General features: G+C 33.3%; 1 protein-coding gene across 1 annotated transcript in view; it reads left to right on the forward strand.

Annotated features, from left to right (window-relative positions):
- Positions 1–23,161, forward strand: part of LOC115888039 — a 54,381-nt gene that overhangs the window by 27,679 nt on the left and 3,541 nt on the right. The window contains exons 4-11 of the mRNA XM_030907607.1: positions 377–575; positions 3,910–4,536; positions 4,876–5,416; positions 12,984–13,176; positions 14,312–14,510; positions 15,610–15,722; positions 16,714–17,047; positions 19,216–19,539. Coding sequence (XP_030763467.1) covers positions 377–575; positions 3,910–4,536; positions 4,876–5,416; positions 12,984–13,176; positions 14,312–14,510; positions 15,610–15,722; positions 16,714–17,047; positions 19,216–19,539 — 2,530 coding nt within the window. The remainder of the gene's footprint in view (positions 1–376; positions 576–3,909; positions 4,537–4,875; positions 5,417–12,983; positions 13,177–14,311; positions 14,511–15,609; positions 15,723–16,713; positions 17,048–19,215; positions 19,540–23,161) is intronic.

Raw genomic sequence — 23,161 nt, forward strand, 5'->3', positions numbered from 1 at the left:
CTCTCGGTCCGCGACAGGTAACATACGGCTGGCACTCTCCACTCCCGCCTAGCATCGGGCTAAGATCGCGCTGGCCGATCCCGACGTAAACTAGTCTTTTATTTAGTTCCTCTAGGTCCGGATCCGATAACATACGGCTGAAACTCTCCACTCCTGCCTAGCATCGAGCTACGATCGCGCTGGCCGATCCGTCGCCGTCGCATGTTATTATATATCGGTCACAGTCTCGATCCCGGAATAGGTCCCGAGGTTGTTCTTTCCGAAACCAGGAACTAGTTCCTTTCATTCCGGGGGCGGAATAGTTCACTGGAACTAGTTCGTTCACGAACTACACACCTCTAATCGAAATCTTCCGGCTATATATTTTTTTTGTTAGTCTACAGAGGCTCCGATTACGCAGTCCAACTTGACGTACGCTGCCTGGTTAATAGTGAAAGATTGGGCTCAGCAACAGCTGGGGGTGCATTTTACCTCCCTTCAGTCATTGGCCAATTACTTAGTGAGACATTGTTCGATCGGTTCCGGTTCCGAAGCTGCCAGCAAGCTGACTTCCAACAGCGAATCACAAGGAAAAGGTTAGTATTTATGAGACTGCAATTTTTTACTATATGCAGAGTTTTTAAGCTATTTTTGAAATAATTTTTTTACATATGCACGTTAACACTATTTCCGAACAATAGTGTATTGTTTTATTAAGAGTAGAAATTATACTTTTTTTGACGATGCTGTACATTTGAAGGACCATCGTAAAGCTATTCCGGCGTTACAAGGAGGCACAAAAAGTACATTTTTACTCCGAATAAAACACTATTTTTTTAAAACATTACAAATAATTTTTTAATCAATTTCAAACATTGCAATTTCACAATACAACCAGTAATCGAGAAACGATTTGTACACTCGTTGAATTTGACACCTAATATCAGTTTAATAATATATTTTTGTATTTTTGTGCTTAGGCGTAACAGTGCTTTACTTTTATGCCTATAGCCGTTAAAATGACAAAAATTAATACTTTTGAGACGTTTGAAAAAAAATCGTTTGGATCTGAAGCGCGCGACTTTTTTGCGGAATATATTGGTGACCGATGTGGAAAAATGACACGCCCCGTAGAATTGTTAATTTTATCGTTATCGCTCAGAGTTATTAAGATTTAGCCATTTAGGATAGGACTTTAATTCGAAATAAGTCCTAGTCATTTGGAAATCCGATTTAAATATTGTTTTGAATTTAAATCAAAAAAATCTGATTTTTTTGATTTTTTTAAAAAAATCATGATTTTTTCCAACCCTGTAAACCAATTTTCGATAATGAAACATTTTTCATTTGTCGTGAATATTTTGGGACAGCCTGTATCTGTATTGAGAATAGATATCATAGCGTTCTAAAAGATGAATGTACGGAAAAAATATCGCAGATTTATATAGCTTTTTTAGATTAGATAAGACAATGCGAAATTTGTAGTGCCTTTTAATCTTCGATGTTATCTGCAAATAAAAAATGTACTTAACAGCTTATTGCTAGAACAAATATAGTAAAATGTGGGAAGGGGGTATCATATCTTAAATAGTAATATAAAATTAATATTATATAAATACCAGTTTTTTTATCGTTTAAGTCATAAAATCCATCAGTTTTTTTTTAGTTTTAAGTGTAGTAAATACAAAAATAGCTGATATACTTATTAAAGTTTTTTTGTAGAATTCAAAATTATTATTTTTAAATGTTGTTTTTTTGTTTAATTTTTTTTTCTATATACCTAATTTTAATAATAAATTTATTTTTTTACGATGAATAAACTAACAAGAAAAATGCAGATTTTATTCAAAATAGTCTACTTTCTATTGTCTATCGAATGTAAGTTTTATTATTTTTAATTAGAAAAAGGTATTTTTTTAGGAACTATGGAAAATAACAGAGTTTTTTGGTCTCGCTAAATGGAACCGCTAAAAATTCTAAAATGCTTTAAATACAAAAAAATGTTAATTTTTTAATTAGAGATAATAACAGGATTGGCATAGAATTTTGAACAACCTGTGTGGTTTAAGATTACTATATTTGTAGCAAGGTAACTACAGACCAACTATAGTAAAGACCTATAGTCTGTCCAACGACAAGATTCTTGACAGTGATAGATGTGTCTATCATTTTAATTTCAAAGTAGTTTATTTTATTTAACAAAGAAATAAGTTGGTACAATTGGAACTTATAGCAGAAAATTAATATATTTAAAATTTGACTGATAAGTGATTACTTCAAAATATTGTGAAAAAAATTGGCGTCAGAAGGCACGTATAGCCGCCCATACTAAAATATGTTAATAAAAAGTTGGTAGGCAGTTCTTTTAGTTTCAAAGTAAAGGAAATAGTTCCTCTATGTCCGGATCCGATAACATACGGCTGGCACTCCCCACGCCTGCCTAGCATCAATCGCGCTGGCTGATCCATACGTAAACTAGTCTTTTATTTAGTTCCTCTAGTTCCTTTAGGTCCGGATCCAATAACATACGGCATATGACTGGCACTCCCCACCCCTGCCTAGCATCGATCGCGCTGGCCCGATCCGTTCGTACGTAAACTAGTTTTTTATTTAGTTTAGTTCCTCTAGGTCTGGATTTGATAACGTATGGCTGGCACTCCCCACTCCTACCTACCATCGGACTACGCGCGCTAGCCGATCCGTCGCCGTCGCATATTATTCTATATCGGTCACAGTCTCGATCCCGGAACAGGTCCTTGGGAACTATTTCTTTGAGAAACCAGGAACTAGTGCCTTTCATTCCGGGGTCGGAATAGTTGATTGGAACTAGTTCGTTCACGAACTTCACACCTCTAATTTCATATGTCAATGCCAATGAAGACCTTGACTTTTGGGGGGTGTCCTTAAATACATTGAATGTAAAATGGTTTACCGTTGGAATAATATTAAATAAATAAATAAAAAAAATTTGGTTAAAATCGGTTTAGCGGTTTTTGAGTTATCGTGCTACAGACGGACAGACAGACAGACACCACGAAAATATTTTGTATTTAGGTCATTTACGACCCAGATAACTCATTTTGAGTGAAATTAAAAAAAAACTTTTTTTTGCCGATCTTAATAGCCTACCCTCGAGCCTACCATACCTACTAAAAATGACTTATTATGATAATTTTTTAATCCAATATTATATATGACATTCGAACAATTTAATTTTGGAAAGCCACATGTCTTCTCTTTATGTCACAGTCGTTGTGTTAGTCACTAAATTTGACGCTTAGGCTATACACATTTTTCACAGGCAGTTTTTTTTTCGTCGAAAATTTTTAAATATTTTTTTTCTCAAAAACGGTTAATGTTAGGTATAGAATGTTTGATATCAAAATTCACACATAGAATTTTACGTAGAATTTAAGTATGTGATAAAAAATGGGGGTACCTACCCATTTAAAATAAAAGAGTTTCTGTCAACTTGAAACACATTGAAAATACAGTAAAACTTCCCATTTCGGCCACTTCTAAAAAGCGGTCACTTCTGTTAGCGGTCAATTTTCAGTTGTTTGAATTAATCTTAGGGGAATTCCTATATTAAAATATTTCTCAATAACGTTAATTCCGAAAGCGGTCACCGGCCGCTTTAAAGGTACATTTTAGGAAAAACCCCATTAAATTTATTGCCCCAATACCGGCCAAAAACCGAACCCTTCGAACCTTTTTTTTGTCTAACAAGAGCTGTTTCAGGACACTTTAGGAAATTCCAAGCAATAAACATTTATAATTTGTTTGAGAACTAGGTACAGAGAGTGACAAATACAATACAAATTCGTCAGTAGTTTGCTGAAATTTTTGGGAGATATAGAATCAGTTTAGTTTCTTACTCTGAAAGAACAGCAACCATGTCTTTGAAACGTAAACGTTTGTCTATTAAAGAGAAATTAAATATTGTCGCGGAAAGTGAAAAATATAACAGCAGTGCTCGAAAGTTGGCGGAAAAGTTTGGTGTTGGAAGAACGCAAGTGAACGACATTTTAAAAAACAAAGTGGAATTAAAAAAAATGTTTGAAGAAGAAGGATGCAATGCAGATAAAAAACGAAAGTTTCCTAAAACAGAAGGATTTGCAATCGATCAACTAGTTTACGAATGGTTTTGTAAGGCAAGGAACAAAAACATACCCATATCGGGAACCTTAATTCGGGAAAAAGCTCTTGAGGTATCTACATCCTTGAAACTTAGTGAATTTAAGGCTTCAACTGGCTGGTTAAATAAGTTTTGCAAGAGACATAATATTAACTTCAAAACAATTTGTGGTGAGTCTGCAGATGTGGATGAAGTGACTGTTGAAGACTGGAAAACAAAATTAACAGCAATCATTAAGGAATACGACACTAAAGACATTTTTAATGCAGACGAAACAGGGCTTTATTATATGGCAATGCCAAACAAAACCTTTGCTTTAAAGAATGATAAATGTGCTGGCAAAAAATCAGCTAAACAACGAGTGACACTGCTTTTCTGTTGCAGCATGCATGGTGAGAAGGAAAATCCGCTAGTTATAGGTAAGAGCAAAAACCCGAGATGTTTTAAAGGAGCGCATGTAGATAAATTGCCGATAGAATGGGTATCCAACAAAAAAGCTTGGATGACGACAGATATAATGACATCTTGGCTCAAAACCTTTGACACCAAAATGAAACGGCAGGGTAGAAAAGTTCTTTTATTTTTGGATAATGCCACGTCTCACCCAAAAATAGAACTTGAAAATGTTCGTATAATTTTTTTTCCTCCAAATACGACATCTCATTGCCAGCCGTTGGACCAAGGAATTATTCAAAATTTTAAATTAAAATATCGTCAATTTTTTATTAAAAGACTTTTGACTTTTACTAATACCGAAGAAACGATGGAAAAGGCTAAAGAGAGCATAAATTTGGCAAGTACTATGGTGTGGATAAGTACAGCATGGAAAAATGTTACATCGAACACTATAAAAAAATGTTTCCAAAAAGCGGGATTTGCAACCGTCAAAGGGGACGATGCATTTGACGAAGAGGACGACATTCCTTTAAGTCAGTTATCTTCAATTTTAAAAAACATGCCAGGAAGTCCAGATCTTAAAGAATATCTGACAGTCGATTCAGATGTCCCTACGGAAAATCCTAGTTTAGAGATGCAGGGAATAATCCAGGAATTTACAAACAACAAGGACAGACAGGACTCCACTCAAGCCGAAGAGGAAGAAGATGAAGGCCAAGACATTCTGTGTTCATCTATAAATAATATGAGTGAAGTATGTGAAAAATTAAGAGACATTCAGAATTTTTTGGTGATTCAAAACAAAGACGAACTAGCGGTTGATATTGCCCATACTTTGATGAAATTTGAAAGTGAAATTACAAAAATCAAAATTAAAAATTTAAAGCAGACTACCATTAATCAGTTTTTCACCATATAAAATAAGGTTATCATTTTGTAACTTTTTAAAGTCAATTGTACATATGTATATAAGAATACCTATGAGTAAAATACATATGTATACATTGTAAAGTTTTTTTCAAAAATTCTTATGTAATAGTTTTTTGTAACAACTGAATTATTTTTTTGTGCCAAAATCTAAAACTGAAGATCATTTATTAACACTTATTGTGTGTTTGTACTACATGCTCGTACTTAATTTTAATTACTTTGCACGTTTCCAAAATAAAGGCATTTTACATTGGTATCTGTATTTTATTGTTCCCAATAGTGGCCACTTCCCTTAACGGCCACATTCCTTTGAAAATTTTTGTGGCCGCTATATGGAAGTTTTACTGTATTTTTAATCGATAGATCTCGTTGTAAAACGATGATGTGCAAAAAATCTCCGATCTAGATATTGTAGTTCTCTAGAAACTTCTAATGCACGCTCAGCCTGGGACACCCTGTATGTCCAAATAAAAATAGGAAACTTAGAAATGTTTTTTTTTCGTAAGTGGATTTATCTGTATCCTATAAAAGTTGTTTACCGATATGTTGGGGGCCTTAATTTAAATAAGTGTATTTTGTGTAATCGGAACGCTAATAAGCCAATGTCAATATTGTTTATTAGTACTGATAGCGGTAATAAATTATTAAGTTGTTGAGCTCTAGTTGTTTCGCAAACTCTCGATTGAAACGAAAATCGTCGTGAATGGTTTCGGTTTTTATTTATTTATTTTTATGGCTATTACACTCGGGCGCGACCTTGACAGTGAGATGCGCGATCCTTACTGATTTGATCCCTCAGAGTAATAAAGATATATAATCTATTTAATTGGGCTCTAATCTGTTTAAACTGACCTTGACGTACCTTGAATAATATCCTTTGATATTTGCTAAAGCTATTCAAAATTCTACTACTCAAGATGTCCAAGCCAATGTTCTAATAGATGATATATACACCTATGGAGAGAGTACAAAAATATAAATATCTAGGCAGTTGGTTGACCGAAAACTTGGATCAATCAGCAGAAATAAAAGCTCGAATAGAAATAGCCAGAGCATCCTTTGTAAAACTCAAAAAATGTTTCTGCAGTGGAGACATCAACTTAAAGCTTAGATTAAGAATGCTAAAGGGGTTACATATTTGCAACTCTACTCTATGGTTCAGAGGCTTGGACACTTAAAAAGGCCGAAATGGAGAAGCTTGAGGCATTCGAAAGATGGTGTTATCGGCGTATGCTGAGGATTGCATGGACTGACAAGGTTACAAATATAGAACTGCGACGCAGAATTCATAAGGCCGAAGAGGTGATTAATACCCTTAAAAAGAGAAAACTTGAGTACTTTGGACATATAATGAGAGGACCTAAATATGCCCTGCTGCAGAACACGAAGAAGAAGAACATCATGGCTCAAGAATTTGAGAGAATGGTTTGGAATGACTTCAAACCAGTTATTCAGAGCAGCCGTTAACAAAGTTAGAATTGCCATGATGATTTCCAACCTCCATGAGGAGATGGAACCCGAAGAAGAAGATTCAAAATTCTATTAAATAAAGCTTTTTCAAAGAACTGTTGCTTCTTTATTCTCTACTAACAAATTGCCATACAAATAATAGATATAAATAGACAAACCTTAACGTACAAAATGAAAGTACCTAATACAGGGTGTCCCACTACCCTCTGTAAAACCGTCTCAGATACTGGCTTTTATCAAAGCCATGAAACTGTATGATGAGTTATAACTCCAGAAAGAGTGACACAGTAGATTTTTAAGATCAATTTCATAATGTATAATTAGATTTTTTTAATAATATTATCTTATACAAATATCAAAAAACTTATAGGCTTGGTGCATTCTCCGCCGGTGCTGCCACCATCGGAGAATATCGTAAACAATCGGTATATACACGGGCTTAAATAGCGAGAATAACGAAAAAAACTTTATATAATAATTATTCTAAAAGTGTTAATTAATAATTACAGGAAGTATAATTTGTGAAAATTCTAAAAAGAAAATAAAAAAGTAAATATTTTGATATATCCGGAAGGTCTAACTTGTATTATAATTTATTATTGAAGATAATAAAACTTTTTAGATGAGTTTAGCTACGGTAGCGAGCATAGTTTTACGCACAGGTTTTGCTATTGGGAACATAACTTGGACTATTTCGGCTATAACGAAATTTGTTGAAGGTACATAATTATCATTTTAGAAGAATAAAAAATTTAAGCACTAGTTGATTAAAAAGAGTTACCATTAATATTGCAAATTATATTTTATCCTCTTATAGTAGTATGTCTATTTAATTTTTTGATAACGTAATGGGCACTTTGTTTACTCACTTGTTTCGTCGAACTGCTTCAATCCATTTTCGCTTTTGATCAAATCAATATTGATCAATGTGAGAAACTATGAACCTTTAAAATGTTGTTTCGGGAGTTGAATATCCGGGAAAGTTGAGTTATTGAATGTTATTGCACTCAACAACCACGTACTTATGCCCTCCTTTACGTGTTATATTTTTTCGGCAATTTTATTAACATTTGAAGTTGTCAGAACGCAACACGCCACCTAGTTCGAGTTATGTTTCACTTAATTTTTACTACCCAAATCAGCATTACATCACACAAACCTCGTAGCTGAGTGTTTTATAGTTTGCAATAACTGCACTAAAAAAAATCTAAAATACTTAAATATTATGACAAATCCACGATTTTAATATTATTTTAATGCGATCAACGTGAACTGTAACCGGGACGGCGTGAAATACATAGTGAAAACTTCTGATTTCTGCCGTATACAGCGCTGCTGTCGAAATTTTTTGAAATCAACTGAATTCACCAAACCTGTACATCAAAAGCGTATTCGGTTGTTTTTGATAAGAACTTTATAATTCATTTTTTAAATCCAAAAAAATATTTGTTAATGAATCAAAAGGATTTTCAGGGTGTTTACATTATTGTGATATTTTTAACAAATATTGAGATAAGAAAATTGGCATCCGTGTGTGTACCACACCACAACGTTTTGACTGTAATTAAAAAAGTTTATTTTAATTTTTAAACAAAAAACTGGATTTATCTAAAAAAATAAACATTTTATTACTTAATTGAGGAAGATGTCAAAAATGTTAAGATATCTATAAAAAAATATATACAGGGTGGTCCGAACTGTATTCCAGAAACTTCGGCAGCTTATTCTACAGATAAAAATAAGTAAAAAAGTTCGTATAAATGTATTATGTCCTAAAATGCTTAGTTTCAGAGATACAGGGTGTAGAGGGTTCATTTTTATTTCGATTTTTTCTAAATAATTTCTGAAGTAACGTCAATATTTGGATGAAAATTAGTGTTTGGGAGTTTTTTGACATGAGAAATTTGATTTTGATGTCAATATGACTCCTACTAGTAGAGGGCGCCACCTACATGTGTTTTTACTGTTTTAAAGCGTAATAACTTTTTGTCCTTACCTGTATAAAACTACCGAGTAAAAAAATATACATCTCTGTGACTTTCTACGTAAAAAATATCTCTTTGTAAAAATTGCTACGAGCAACCGTTCTTAAGATATTTAGAATGGAAATAGTCAATACATGTCATTATTGACGAAACATAAACACGTTGAGTAGATACTTATTTCACTGAAATAATAAATTTGGGAAATTTTTATTTTTGTCAAATTAATCATAAATTTTTCTACAAAAAACGATGATAAAACAGTTTCTGTTGAACTGTTGGCACTAAAACATTTCAAATTTATGATTTTAGTCTAATAACTATTTAGTCAACCTGTCAATGATGACAGGTATTGATAATTTCGATTCCAAATATCTCGAAAACCATTACTCGTAGCGATTTTTTGCTAGGAGACCTTTTTCACATAAAAAACATCGTAAATATATATTTTTTTTACTCAGTAGTTTTATACAGTTACGGACGAAAAGTTATTAATCTTCAAACCAGTTAAAAAATATATAGGTGGCGCCCTCTACTAGTAGGAGTCATATTGACATCAAAATCAAATTTCTCATGTCAAAAAACTCCCAGACACCAATTTTGATCCAAATATTGACGTTACTTCAGAAATTATTTGGAAAAAATCGAAATAAAAATGAAATTTCTACACCCTGTATCTCCGAAACTAAGCATTTTGGGCCATACATTTATACGTACTTTTTTACTTATTTTTATCTGCAGAATATGCTGCCGAAGTTTCCGGAATACTGTTCGGACCACCCTGTATAGTATGTGTCCAACAAGAGGACATTTGACAGTGACGTGACAGTTGTCTGTCATTTTAATTCAGATGTTAATGAAATTTTCGGTTATTTTTTGGATGTATTCGACTTTAGATATACAGATAACATGGAAATATATTTATTTCGCCAAACAATCTAAATTAAGGAACATTTCTTGAAATATCGTAGGTTATTGACTTATTCATTTATTTTTCTATTTTCTTTTTAATCAGAAATTTAAAAGATAAATTTCTATAAATGACTCACATAACGTAACCTGTTTAATTTTTAAACTTAATTAATTATTTATTCAGATTTAATATTTGTTACAGACTAATTGTTATCTTGAAAACATTACTTAATTGTTATACGCAAGACGCAAGTATAATGTGACTTACATCAGAAATTAAATGTTTCGAATAATTTCAGGTGGTTTCAAAACAAATACAAAATAATTCTGGTGACATTTGCTGCCTTCCATTCAAAGTAATTACTTCTTATTTATTGTGTCTAAATCGTCTAGATTAGTTCAATGAAAGAGTAACTATTGTCTTTATTTTTTTCTCAAATGGTATTTTATGAAAATTGTCAATAAAAAATATACCTATATCGGGTGCGTCTCGAAAGTGGCCCACCCCAAAACCTTCTTTTCATTTTTTCAGATATGACATAAATTAGGATTGATTGAGGTACTCAATTGTTTTTGGTCACTTCCTGTTTCACCGGAAATGACTACAACTTTTGATTTTTAAATTATATCCTCGGTATATTTCTACTTTATTCTATAGAAAATGATACTCTGAATATAACGACTTTCAATCTAGAGTGCCATGGCTGAGTTAAAAACACTATTTTTTCGTGTCTTATCCTGGCTGGTTAAAAGATGCCCAAATCGTATTCTTAATCATATCTCAATTTTTTCAAATGGAACAAAACTGGCTCATTAGCATATTTGGAACAGCATTTTTTACGAATAATTTGGTACCACACACTTGGTATTTCGAGTCAAATTGTCGTTGTTAATCGCGTGTTACAATTTCAAATAAACCATATACAATAATGTCAAAAGTTGACATATGATATGTCATTCTATTCGGTGTCATTTTCTATCGAATAAAGTAAAAATATTCAAAGGGTGCCATTTAAAAATCAAAAGTTGTACTCATTTCCGGTGAAACAGGAAATGATTAAAAACAATTGAATACGTCAATCAATCCTAATGTATGTTATATACTAACATACCAAATCTCGTTTTTTTTATCTGGAAAAAAGAAAAAGTTATATAGCCGGGTGCGTCACTTTTGAGACGCACCCGGTATAGAAGAAACGAATAGATTTTTTACATTCGACATTTGACATCATGTAGGTATTGTGGCACACACTTATACCTTATGATCGAAAAAAAAAACGGCGTCGAAGACAGCTGGGGAATGGCAATCAATGCCGAGATGTCATTTACGAGAAATTGACACAAAAATTAACACTGATTATAGAAAGATTAAAAATGGATAGAACGTTTCCAGACACAATTCAACATTAATTTTGTACCTGTTCTCAGATTTTATACATTTTCTGTTTAATATTCTACATTTTCTACACACTTTTCTATATACACGTAGAACATTAATTTTCTACGCCTCGTTACCCAACCCTAAGCCTGTATCATGGAAACTAAGGGGGTCTTGGCAATTTTGTTTGTGCCATCTTAGGTTTCACAAAATAACAGTAGCTCAGGTTCGTGAAATCGACAAGGCTATAATTTTTTAATAAGAAGCGAGAAAACTCTCAGTTAGAGTTAAAATGAGACACTCTGTACGTGTCATAAAATTGTTGACATAGTACAAAATATCAAAAATATAGTTTTAACGGCTTGTAAGATTTAGTTGTATACCGGGTGCGTCTCAAAAGTTTTTATTTTTTCGAATAAAAAACGAGATTTGGTACGTTAGTATATGACATAAATTGGGATTGATTGACGTATTCAATTATTTTCGGTCACTTCCTGTTTCACCGGAAATGACTACAACTTTTGATTTATAAATGGCACCCTCGGTATTTTTTGACTTTATTCGATTGAAAATGACAATCTGAATCGAATGACATATCATATGCCAACTTTTGACATATTCGCTGAAAAACAAATTGTACTTTAAATTTCAATCTAGAGTGCCATGACTGTGTTAAAAACACTAATTTTTAATCAAGGAGCCTTGGAAAAATAGATTTGATCGTCTAATGTTTTTAGTGCCTTGCCCTGGCCGGTTAAAAGATGTCCAAATCGTATTTTTAATCATATCTCAATTTTTTCAAATGGAACGAGGGTGGCCCATTAGCATATTTGAAAAAAGTATTTTTTACCACTAATTTGGTACCATACACACTTGGTATTGCGAGTCCAATTGTCGTTATGAACCGCCTGTTACAACTTCAAATAAACCATAAGTGAAAATGTCAAAAGTTGACATATGATATGTCATTCTATTCAGAGTGTCATTTTCTATCGAATAAAGTAAAGAAATATCGAGGGTGCCATTTAAAAATCAAAAGTTGTAGTCATTTCCGGTAAAACCGGAAGTGACAGAAAACAATTGGATATGTCAGTCAATCCCAATTTATGTCATATTCTAACATACCAAATCTCGTTGTTTTATCTGAAAAAATAAAAAAGTTATAGGGGTGAGCCACTTTTGAGACGCACCCGGTATACACTTCATACGTTGTACACCTTTTACAGTATCAAATTTGTATAGTTTGTATATTGATCAAATAAGTTTTGCGTATTGAAACTCTGTGATAAATAATTTATAACTATAGCGGGACTTATTTGAAGGAATCTGTAAACTTAAGTACATATTTAGAATTGCGCATTATGGGAATGATATCATTTGGAAAAATAGCAGAATTATTCATGCTTTGTATGAGCGGAATCATTTTTTTAGTATTAAATTTTATTTTTTTCTTAAAAACTATCAATTACTTCATTAACACTTAAATAATTGTATGACCACCAGATAAATATTTGACTTACAAATGGACTTCAGGAATCAGTTATTTTTAAGTTCTATATATTTCAACTAGGTAGTTGAAAATTGATATACTTACGTAGAATTAAAAAACTGAAACAACTTATTCTGATTAAATTTTTCAATATTCTATCAAGAAATGCATATATTTGGTCATATACTTTTTTAAATGTAAAATTTATCATATTCCCAATGGGAGTCCTTTTAATCCGTTTCAAAACGCAAAAGTCATATTTCATTTAATTAAATTAATCTAAAATCTAAATTATATTTTTTTTTCAAGGCAGTACTGTGATAAGAACACCATTAAGCCCTTATCGCAAGCAGATTTCGGCAAGGTTATGAAACAGGTGTTCCCCAAAGTGAGAGCTCGAAGATTAGGCCAGAGAGGCAATTCCAAGTACTGCTACTCGGGGCTCAGGCGAAGGGTGAACTTAAAACCGCCCTTGTTGCCCGATATATCAGACAAACCTTTGGTAAGTATGACTGGAAACCAACTATTTTGAAAAATTTAGAAAAAACTAGCTAATAACGAACACCGATGTTCTGTTGAAATTAGAGGTGGGAACTTTAGTTCTTTGGGAGGAACTAGTTCCTTGGTTCTAGTTCAGATTAATAGTTCTTTGAACTAGGTCTTTAGTTCACAATAGTTCCCGATAAACATTGACATCCTAGTTGCTTGCTAATGGGTTTCGTTGTCAGTCAAAACTATTCACAGTCTGATCTGTATAATTTTTATAATGTACGAAATATAACGAGACGTGTAATTGCATATGTTAAAAATATATAGGTAAGTTTTATTGCAGATTAAGAAACTCAAAGCAGAGTTTAAAAAACTATATCACAAATCAATTGGAGCAAATAATACGAAAATTTTACGAAAAATTGCATTTTTCCCACTTCAAACTTTTTGTTTTTATCCAAAAATTCAGAATATCTACTTCGTTTTATAAGATATTTCTTAATTTTAGGGACCTAAAGTGAAACATTCCCATAAAATATTCAAAGAACAAAGTAAAAATCAAAAACAGTATCCACGACAATTTCCTGTGGTAATTACACCGGCTGTGGCAATAGACAAGGCTGAATCCATCGTCGTCGCCTTGTATTATATCTCAGATCTGCCCACTGAATAGATTCCCGTGAACTAATCTTCTAATTAGTTCCTCTCAATCCTTTCGGTCCGGGACAGGTAACATACGGCTGGCACCCTCCACTCCCGCTTAGCATCGGGCTACGATCGCGCTGGCCAATCCGTACGTGAACTAGCCTTTTATTTAGTTTCTCTAGTTCCTCTCGGTCTGGGACCGAGCTGCACTTCCTGAGGACATACAGCTTGCACTTCCCACTTCCGCCTACCATCGAGCTACGTTCGCGTTGACCGATACGCCGCGCCGCCGTGGCATATTATTATATATCGGTCCCCGGGAATAGGTCCGTTAGGAACTAGTCCTTTAAGAAACCGGGAACTAGTTCCTTCGTTCCGGGGTCGGAATATTTTATTGGAACTAAACTACGCACCGCTACTGGAAACCAACTATTTTAAAGAATTTACTAAAACTAGACACCCATGTTCTGTCGAAATCTTTCATCTATATTTTTTTTTGTTAGTCTACAGAGGCTCCGATTACGCAGTCCAACTTGACGTACGCTGCCTGGTTAATAGTGAAAGATTGGGCTCAGCAACAGCTGGGGGTGCATTTCACCTCCCTTCAGTCATTGGCCAATTACTTAGTGAGACATTGTTCGATCGGTTCCGGTTCCGAAGCTGCCAGCAAGCTGACTTCCAACAGCGAATCACAAGGAAAAGGTTAGTATTTATGAGACTGCAATTTTTTACTATATGCAGAGTTTTTAAGCTATTTTTGAAATAATCTTAAAGCATACATGTGTCCTAAGTTGCATAAATTGTACTTCATATAGCTACTAAATTCTGTACAACCATCGTTTAACTTTACATACATATATTTATATTCATATTGTACACGTTCTTTCCACTTATTATGTATTTAATGCTTTAGAATAAAAATTTAATTTGTAAAATTACGATAATAATACCGTGGTAAGATTCTCAGACTTGCCACTAAAAATATTAGTTTTACTGATCTGCAATTAGTTTGTATGCACTAATTATTATATAATCATGTCAAAATTAACCCTGATAAATGATAAATTTAACATTGTAAAGTTATACAGTGTTCACCACATACGACACGGAAAAAAGTAAAGTTAAAGTAAGTAGCTAAACTAAGAAAATGCATTTTCTACGAAAACTTGAAGAGATAGGTAAAAAATGGTATAATACAATTTGATATACAATTAAATTGTGCATCTGATTTACGTAAAATATACAGGGTGTTCCATTTAAATTAAACAAGTTGCCGTTTAAAGCTAGTAATTATTTAATATACATTTTTGGACACTCTGTAGTAAGTAGTATAATTTTTATTATTGCAACACTATATCTGATCAATCAATCAGTAAATATCCCTTGAAGAAATGAAGCCTTAAATTTTTTACTGCAATTTCACAAAATTGAAAATATTTCGAAAACAGTAAGGTTTAAGTGTGATAAACCTTAATCAAATTTACCTTTATTTCAATCGTAGAATCTAAAAATAGAATAATATACAGGGTGTTCCATTTAAAAAAATACAACTATAATATTTTTTACTTATTTGGGACACTCTGTATCTTGTAAAATTATTTTTAAATTGTAGCTCTAATAGTCCTTCGACGAACCCAAAACTTACAATTTGTAAAAATCTAATCGTTTAGCTACAATACTCCGTGTCGTATGTGGTGAACAACCCTGTATTTAAAGTGATACTAGCTGTAAACGTTTAATTTATTGTTATTTTTATGTATACTGTTAATTGAAAGGTTTTTGGTTTTTACTTTTTTTGGAGAAGGTGATGAAGCAGTATGCAAAAACAACAACAAGCATAGGGAGATGCAAATCCAGTTACAAAAGAAAATTCAGCAGAGGAATGAAGGCAAAGAAAGGAAAAGAAAAATTCCGGTAACTATAATTATATCATACGATTGAAAATAAAACGGCGTCAGGGATGGCTTACAAATAAAGATAGGTGTCATTACATGTATAATTAATTATATGGTGAATGTCGTCGACGATTTCCAGGCCAACTGGACGCCGTTATTTTTTCGATCTTACGGTACAGTACTTGTTTCTTTCTGTGTGTAGAATTGACAGCGTGTTATCTCAGGGTTGTATATATTCATTTTCAGTGTTTTTTTGAGATAACATGTTGAAAAGCAAAATTATCTGGTTAAAATAAATAAAATAATAATGCTTTTTTTTAACTAGGTTGTTTTATGTTAAAAAATTAAATAATGCATTTTTTTATTTTATTTCTGAAATTAAGTACAGAGTATTCTTTGTACACTAAAAAAGGTATTTTGATGCATAGAAGACCTGTATCAAGTTGCATAAACATATCTATAATAAAATCAGAGTTATTATGAAAAAAAAACTTTTTTTAGAGAAGTTTACCACGTTTTTTTAAGTATCTCAGAAATTAAGATGTTGACATACAGTTGTACAAATATAGGAAGAGACTTGGTGATAGCACCGGTCGCCGTGTTATTTTATATTTCTCACGTCTCTGGCTATACTTGTTAAGTTGTACATACATTCATTACGAATTATCCCCTTAAATATTAGCATGTCGTTAAGGAACACCCTGTATATTATATTAGGAGAAAAAATAAAAAAAATATACAGGGTCTCGCATTTAAAAGAACATAAGTTGGGGCCATATTTTGAAAATTACAGCTCCCGGCGAAATACTAGTTACGTCACTGTATTCTACGTGAAAAACTCTACGGGTTTCAATTTTCATCTTTTCAATAAGATACAAGATAGCCGAGATATGAAGGGGGTCGAACAATTTAACATTTTTAAATTCGATATGCGAAAAATACCTGTAAAAATTTGAATTATAATTTTGTATTTTGGGAAATAAATACGCTTAATATAATTGTTCTTTCAGCCTGCTGTAAAATCGGAACCGAAACCCGGCGTGAAAAAGTGCCGATCCCAGAGCGTCCCCGCCTCGTCAGTGGCCTCCGCGCTGTCGCAGGATTCGATCAGCAGCGTAGGAGCGAACGGGGGGCTAACGGGCAGTGGCGCCGGCGCCGGGGGCCTGACCAGCGGCGGCGAGTGCAGCACGGCCAGCAGCAGTTGCGGCAGCAACAGCGTCAGTCCGACTCAGGGCAGAGCAACCATCTGTGATAAACCAGAGTTCACTCAATTAACGGCGTTACCTGACTTCAATAGCTTTCAGAAACCGGTGCTGGGAGAAGCGGCGGCCTGCAACGGTACCGGTAAGATAGAGAATATTTTAATAATTAAGTAAAGGAAATATAAAACCTTTAATTATTGTCAACACCACACTTAAAAAAGAATTATGAAAAGTCCTACTTCAAAACCTGCCAATATACAGGGTGGTTTGAACTGTATTTCGGAAACTTCGGCAGCGTATTCTGCAGATAAAAATCAGTAAAAAAATCGTATAAATTTATGTCTCCTAAAATGCTTAGTTACGGAGATACAGGGTGTAGAAGTTATATTTTTCATTTCTATTTTTTCCAAATAATTTCTGAAGTAACGTCAATATTTCGATGAAAATTGGTGTCTGAGCGTTTTTAACATGAGAAATTTGATTTTAATGTCAATATGACTCCTACTTGTAGAGGGCGCCACCTACATATCTTTTAACTGTTTTGAAGAGTAATAACTTTTCTCTCGTCTGTACCTGTATAAAACTACTCAGTAAAAAAAAATACATTCACAACATTTTTTACGTAAAAAAGGTCTCTTGGTAAAAATCGCTACGATTATGGTTCTCGAGTTATTTGGAATCGAAATTATCAATACCTGTCATCATTGACATAAATTAAATATGTTGACTAAATAGTTATTAGACTGAAATCATAAATTTGAAATGTTTTTGTGCCACAAGTTCAAGAAAAATTGTTTCATCATCATTTTTCGCAAAAAATGTATGATTAATTTAAAAAAATAAAAATTTTCTAGATTTATTATTTTAGTCAAATAACTATCTACCCAACGTGTTTATTTTTTGTTAAAAATGACATGTATTGACTATTTCCATTCTAAATATCTTGAGAACGGTTCCTCGTAGCGATTTTTACGAAGAGACATTTATTACTTAGAAAGTCACGAAAATGTATATTTTTTCACTCAGTAATTTTATACAGGTACGGACGAAAAGTTATCACTCTTCAAAACAGTTAATACACATGTAGGTGGCGCCCCCTACAAATAGGAGTCATATTGACATCAAAATCAAATTTCTCATGTCAAAAAACTCCCGGACAGCAATTTTTATCGAAACATTGACGTTACTTCAGAAGTTATTTGGAAAAAATAGAAATAAATATGAAACTTCTACACTCTGTATCTCCGAAACAAAGCATTTTAGGGCATACATTAATACGAAGTTTTTTACTTGTTTTTATCTGCAGAATATACTACTGCAGTTTCGGGAATACAGTTCGGACGACCCTGTATGTCCGGATTATCGAAGTTTTTACTGTACTCAAATTATCTTAAACCAGAAATAACACTTCTGTTTCAAAGTTCAATTTGACAACACTACAGCTGTTTTTTGCAACAAATATATTATAAGACTATATTGCCAGTAAGGAACAGAAATTGAAGCCAAATTTTTGAGATGGAGCTATACAAAATCCACATAAGTCGGTCCTTTTCGTTCAGCAGCTTTGAACTACGCAAGCGTGAGAAATGCTTCGCGATTAGTTGATTTATTTCATACTAACCAATAGAAGTAGTTTTCTAAGTTACTATCTACCACGTAAATCAATTTAACGTCTGACTATTCGCGCCTTTACTTATAAATTTAAATTTAATCTCTGACATATTTAAACAAAAACAAGAAACGGATAGATATGATGAATATATAAAATAACAGGTTGAAATAACCAATAAAAAAATAATATATTATACGATATTAATATTTAGAGTTTATAATAGTGCGCGGGCAGGTGACAGCGTTCAGCGATAAAGTAGACGAATCAGATCGTTTTATTTGGCGCGTGCGCACGAAAATCCCGTTGAACCAAAAGGATAGACTTATGCAAGATTGATATTCCGATTTCTTTTCTTTGGCTTCACTTTGAATACCTTGTAGTTTTAGCGGACTGTTTGTGGCGTGGTTTTAACATATCCGTAAATATATTGAATAAACAATTAATATGACGATATTTTTTGTTCATATTATTATGATTTTCGGGCTAAAATTAAGAATTATTTCATAAAAATGACATATACACAAAAGAAAGAAGATTGATCAATTTAGTGTCAAAGACAGAGACGAAGATAATCGAATGTCGCAGATATGTTTTCAACATGAATGAACCAAAACAAACCAAATGAGTTATAACTTATAAGGTATACAATAAGTATACAATATTTTTTTTCATATATGTAAGTAGCGTTGTTTTCAAAGGTGTGGGGCAGGAGAAGACCAATCCGTTAGTCTCGGGGATCCTAGGCAAGAAGTTGCCCATACCCAGGCTGCACGGCGGCGGCAACAACGGCACCACTACCAGCGCCTCGCACACCGCGCAGGCGAAAACGCCGCCGCAGCAGCAGCGCAAGCCCAAGTACAAAGTGATCCAACCCAGACTGCAACCATGTGATATCGCAACGTACAATTCGTCGGCGGCAGCGCAGACCACCGTCACCACCCAGACGGAGACCGTCGCCTCGCTGGCCGACACCAGATCTCAGCAAGTTCACTGCGGTGCGAAAGAAGATGATAGTTCTAAAGGTTAGTAGAGAGTATTAGCACAGATTATAAACTTTGTTTTTTCTTTATTGTTTTTTGTTATTTGTTTTCTTTATTTGTTCCAATTTTCGGAATCGGGCACTAGTTAGGTTACTAGTTTGCGCACATAGCACGCCCACTTATGGCCTCTAAAATTGTGCACAGCGCCTGACCGGCACAGTTATTAGAGAGATATCGGAAAACCGAATAGCGTCATCCAGTATTTACGCGTACCTTATCATGGTTACGATATACGCGAGTCAATTTTTAACACAACACCCGCTAAAAACGTTACCGGCTGACGTAATTTGCGGATCAATTACACCAAAGAACGGTAAGGTTAACTGTTCTTGAATTACACCAAGTTCTATTTTTAAATAACGTTTAAAAATTGTTTAAATGGGCATGTGCGGGTATTTGACAACCGGGGCCGACCGGCGAGATCTTTTATTTTAGGTTATGTTTGAATTGTTTTGAATTATTACTTTAGTTTTATTAGGAAACTTGATATTTAAGTAGCTGGGATTAGTTTTAATTAAATAAATATGGCCCAAAATATGGATTCCACCTCCTCCAATATTAAAGAACCTATAAAAAGGCTTAGGTTTACAGCAGATGACGACTTAGCCCTTCTAAGAGAATTTGTTGCCCTAAACCCACTGGCAGACGTTGAACAATAAAGCACTGGATATAAGCACTTTAGCCCTTTAGTTTTAAAATACCTAGTAAACAAAACAATTTCAAAGTTTTAAATTCAAAATTAGGTTAAGTTTAAATAGCGGACGCGACGCGAACAGAATTCTTTCCGATCCGATAACTATAAATGAAGAGAGTTAATACCACCTCACGTAAAGGAAATAACACCTGGCCTTATTAACGTCCATGCACGCTATTCGGTTTACCGATATCTTTCTATTACGCTGTTTATTGTTATTTACGCGAGTTTATATTTGCGCACGGGAAATTTTACTCGTTTGCTCATCGTCATAAAAAACAATTTTTGTACCACGAATTAGGGATAAGATTTTTATCTGTATACATATAGTATACCTAATCTGTGGTATTAGCTTCCTCTTTCTGTAATAAAATAAGTAATGCAGTTCTGTTACTCTTGTTAACTGTGATTTAATCACTGATATCAAAAAATCACCTAACTTAACTGTTACTAAAAGACGTGTTAAAACGGTGACGATATCACAACTTTTGGTAACAGCGATTTTCAGAACGACGCGCGACGCGACGCTACGAAGACTGAGGACTGAGGCCATCGTACTAACCGCAATCACTGACTGCATTACTGCAGTGCGATTCTGTAAGCTCGTAGCCAGAGATTTCTTGCTAGTGGCTCACTAGGCTTATGATATTTTTAGGATGTATAATATAATTTTCCTCCATTTACGAAATTGGCCGACTGATATTTTGATCATAGATTCATTGATATTCGTTCAATATGTACAATCGAAATAAAAGTCGAGAGCGCAAATTATCTTGGGAATGGTCGATAACATTCAAAACATAATTTTACCTATAAAATATAATTCATCATTAATTTTAAGGTAACATGGCACTGTCTTTTCCTGGTATTTATTTATTTATCAACAAGCATATTTTATAATATACAATATACTCGAAAAAAACGGCGGCATTGAAATGAAGATCGCTGTCATTTTATATGCAAAATTATATGGGGAATGTCATCGATCGCATCATTTCCAAGTCAACTGGACGACGTTTTTTTTTCAGTTATACGGTAATTTTTTTTTAAAACATTGATGAGTATTTCGATGAATTTTATAAAATATATCGATATTTTGTCACCGCCCCTACATTCTAAATTTTATTTACAAATCTATGACTCTATGCTTTGAATAAGAAGACTAAGGAAGGAGCATAATGCTATCCATGTATTCATGCATGGTGGGCGGAAAAAGCACCATAAAAGCACTCTAGGGTGGGGATCCTTGACAGTTCTGTTTGACGATTCATTTGACACATTTGAATTTGATTTGAAATTTTGTGGATTTGTCAGTCTTTACGGAGCTTATTTTATGTTATTTATTATTTATTCTACTACTGATAGTTATATAAAGGTAGTAAATCTAGATGGAAATTGTGGCAGAACTTAAATTAACAGTGACAGTATCGCGATTTATCGAAAAAGACTCTAAAATAGTTGGTTGTGTAGCGTGCGGTATATCTCGGCAAAAATAGGGTGAAATAATGGAACAACTTTTCGCTAGTAAGTGACTATATAATATACATACGTGTAGTAAACCGATTATTTATGAAATTCACTTAAATTAACTAAATTATATATTTTTCTTGCATTTTAGCTTTTATTTATTACTTGTCAAAGATTAGATGTCAAAGAATTTAGATACATTAATTTGACTTACCTGCTTCAGTAGCGTTTCGGATGTTTGTGCTAATAAATACTTATTATAACTTATCTATTTTTATTAGAATTATATATTTTTATAACAATTTTAATAACTACCAACATTTATTCACAACGTAAAATAAAACAACAAATTATTGAGTCTACCCTACGTCTACCCTACATCATAGTTTTACATTTTTTAAATAAAATTAGAACGACACTGATAAACCGGAATTTAAGTCGGCCATATTTGAGGCCCATCGCGGTGTACCTAAGATTTTTGATATGCTCCTTCCTTAGTCTTCTTATTCAAAGACTCTATGATAGAACATAACCAAGAATTTCAATGTCAAAACACTAGATAGTATCATAGACTAATGTCACGTACTAGAGATAGATTGGAAACTGATATAAAACAAATGAGTCCGTCATTTAGAGCCACCTGGTGATCCGGAAGAAACTAATGGAGAGTTTTGGCATAACATAATTTTTATTATTAACTAAAACGGTAACGTTATTCAAGCGCAAAAATATTCTTTGTAAAATATAAAATAATAAATATAAACTTGTTTACTATATGTTATGTTTTATTAGATCATTAGAAGTATGAAGAAACATATTCAAAACTAAAAATAAAATTATGAATACATTTTAAACACCAACAATAGAGCACATAGCGCCTATTTGTTATATTTCATTCATAAATGTATTATTTCTATGATGTCTAAAATGTCTTTAATAAAAAAATTAGTATCTAACGCGAAAATGATAATCCACTGTAAATATCAAAATGCACAAACTAATAAAACCCAAACTATAAACACAAATCACCGAACTTTCCGGCAAATCAGGAATATCAGAATAGATAAAATTATTTAAATATAACTTGACGGATCACCAACGTTTTGACAACTAGACTAACTACACCAAAATTAGACCATAGATCGTAGTAAATATAGAGGCTGCCATGTCATCTTCATATATAAATTAGAAACCTGTACTTGAATGTCTTTTGCGCCGTCTGGCGATGCGGAAGAAACTAAATTTGTAGTTCCACGAAATTGCTATTGAGTGTCTAGGGCTTGGATAGTATTTTTGGTGCCTATAGTATGATTGTAGTATGATGGACTAAATATTTTCGCGAATAAAGACGAGTAAGTGTGAGTCACTAGCAAGAAATTTCTTTCTACAGGTTACAAGATTCGCACCATTATGATCACAGCAGGGTTTTAAATCTCTGATATT

The sequence above is a fragment of the Sitophilus oryzae genome, unplaced genomic scaffold (assembly GCF_002938485.1).
Source record: "Sitophilus oryzae breed Bouriz unplaced genomic scaffold, Soryzae_2.0 scaffold_682_pilon_pilon, whole genome shotgun sequence".
In the NCBI taxonomy this organism is placed as follows: Eukaryota; Metazoa; Arthropoda; class Insecta; order Coleoptera; family Curculionidae; genus Sitophilus; species Sitophilus oryzae.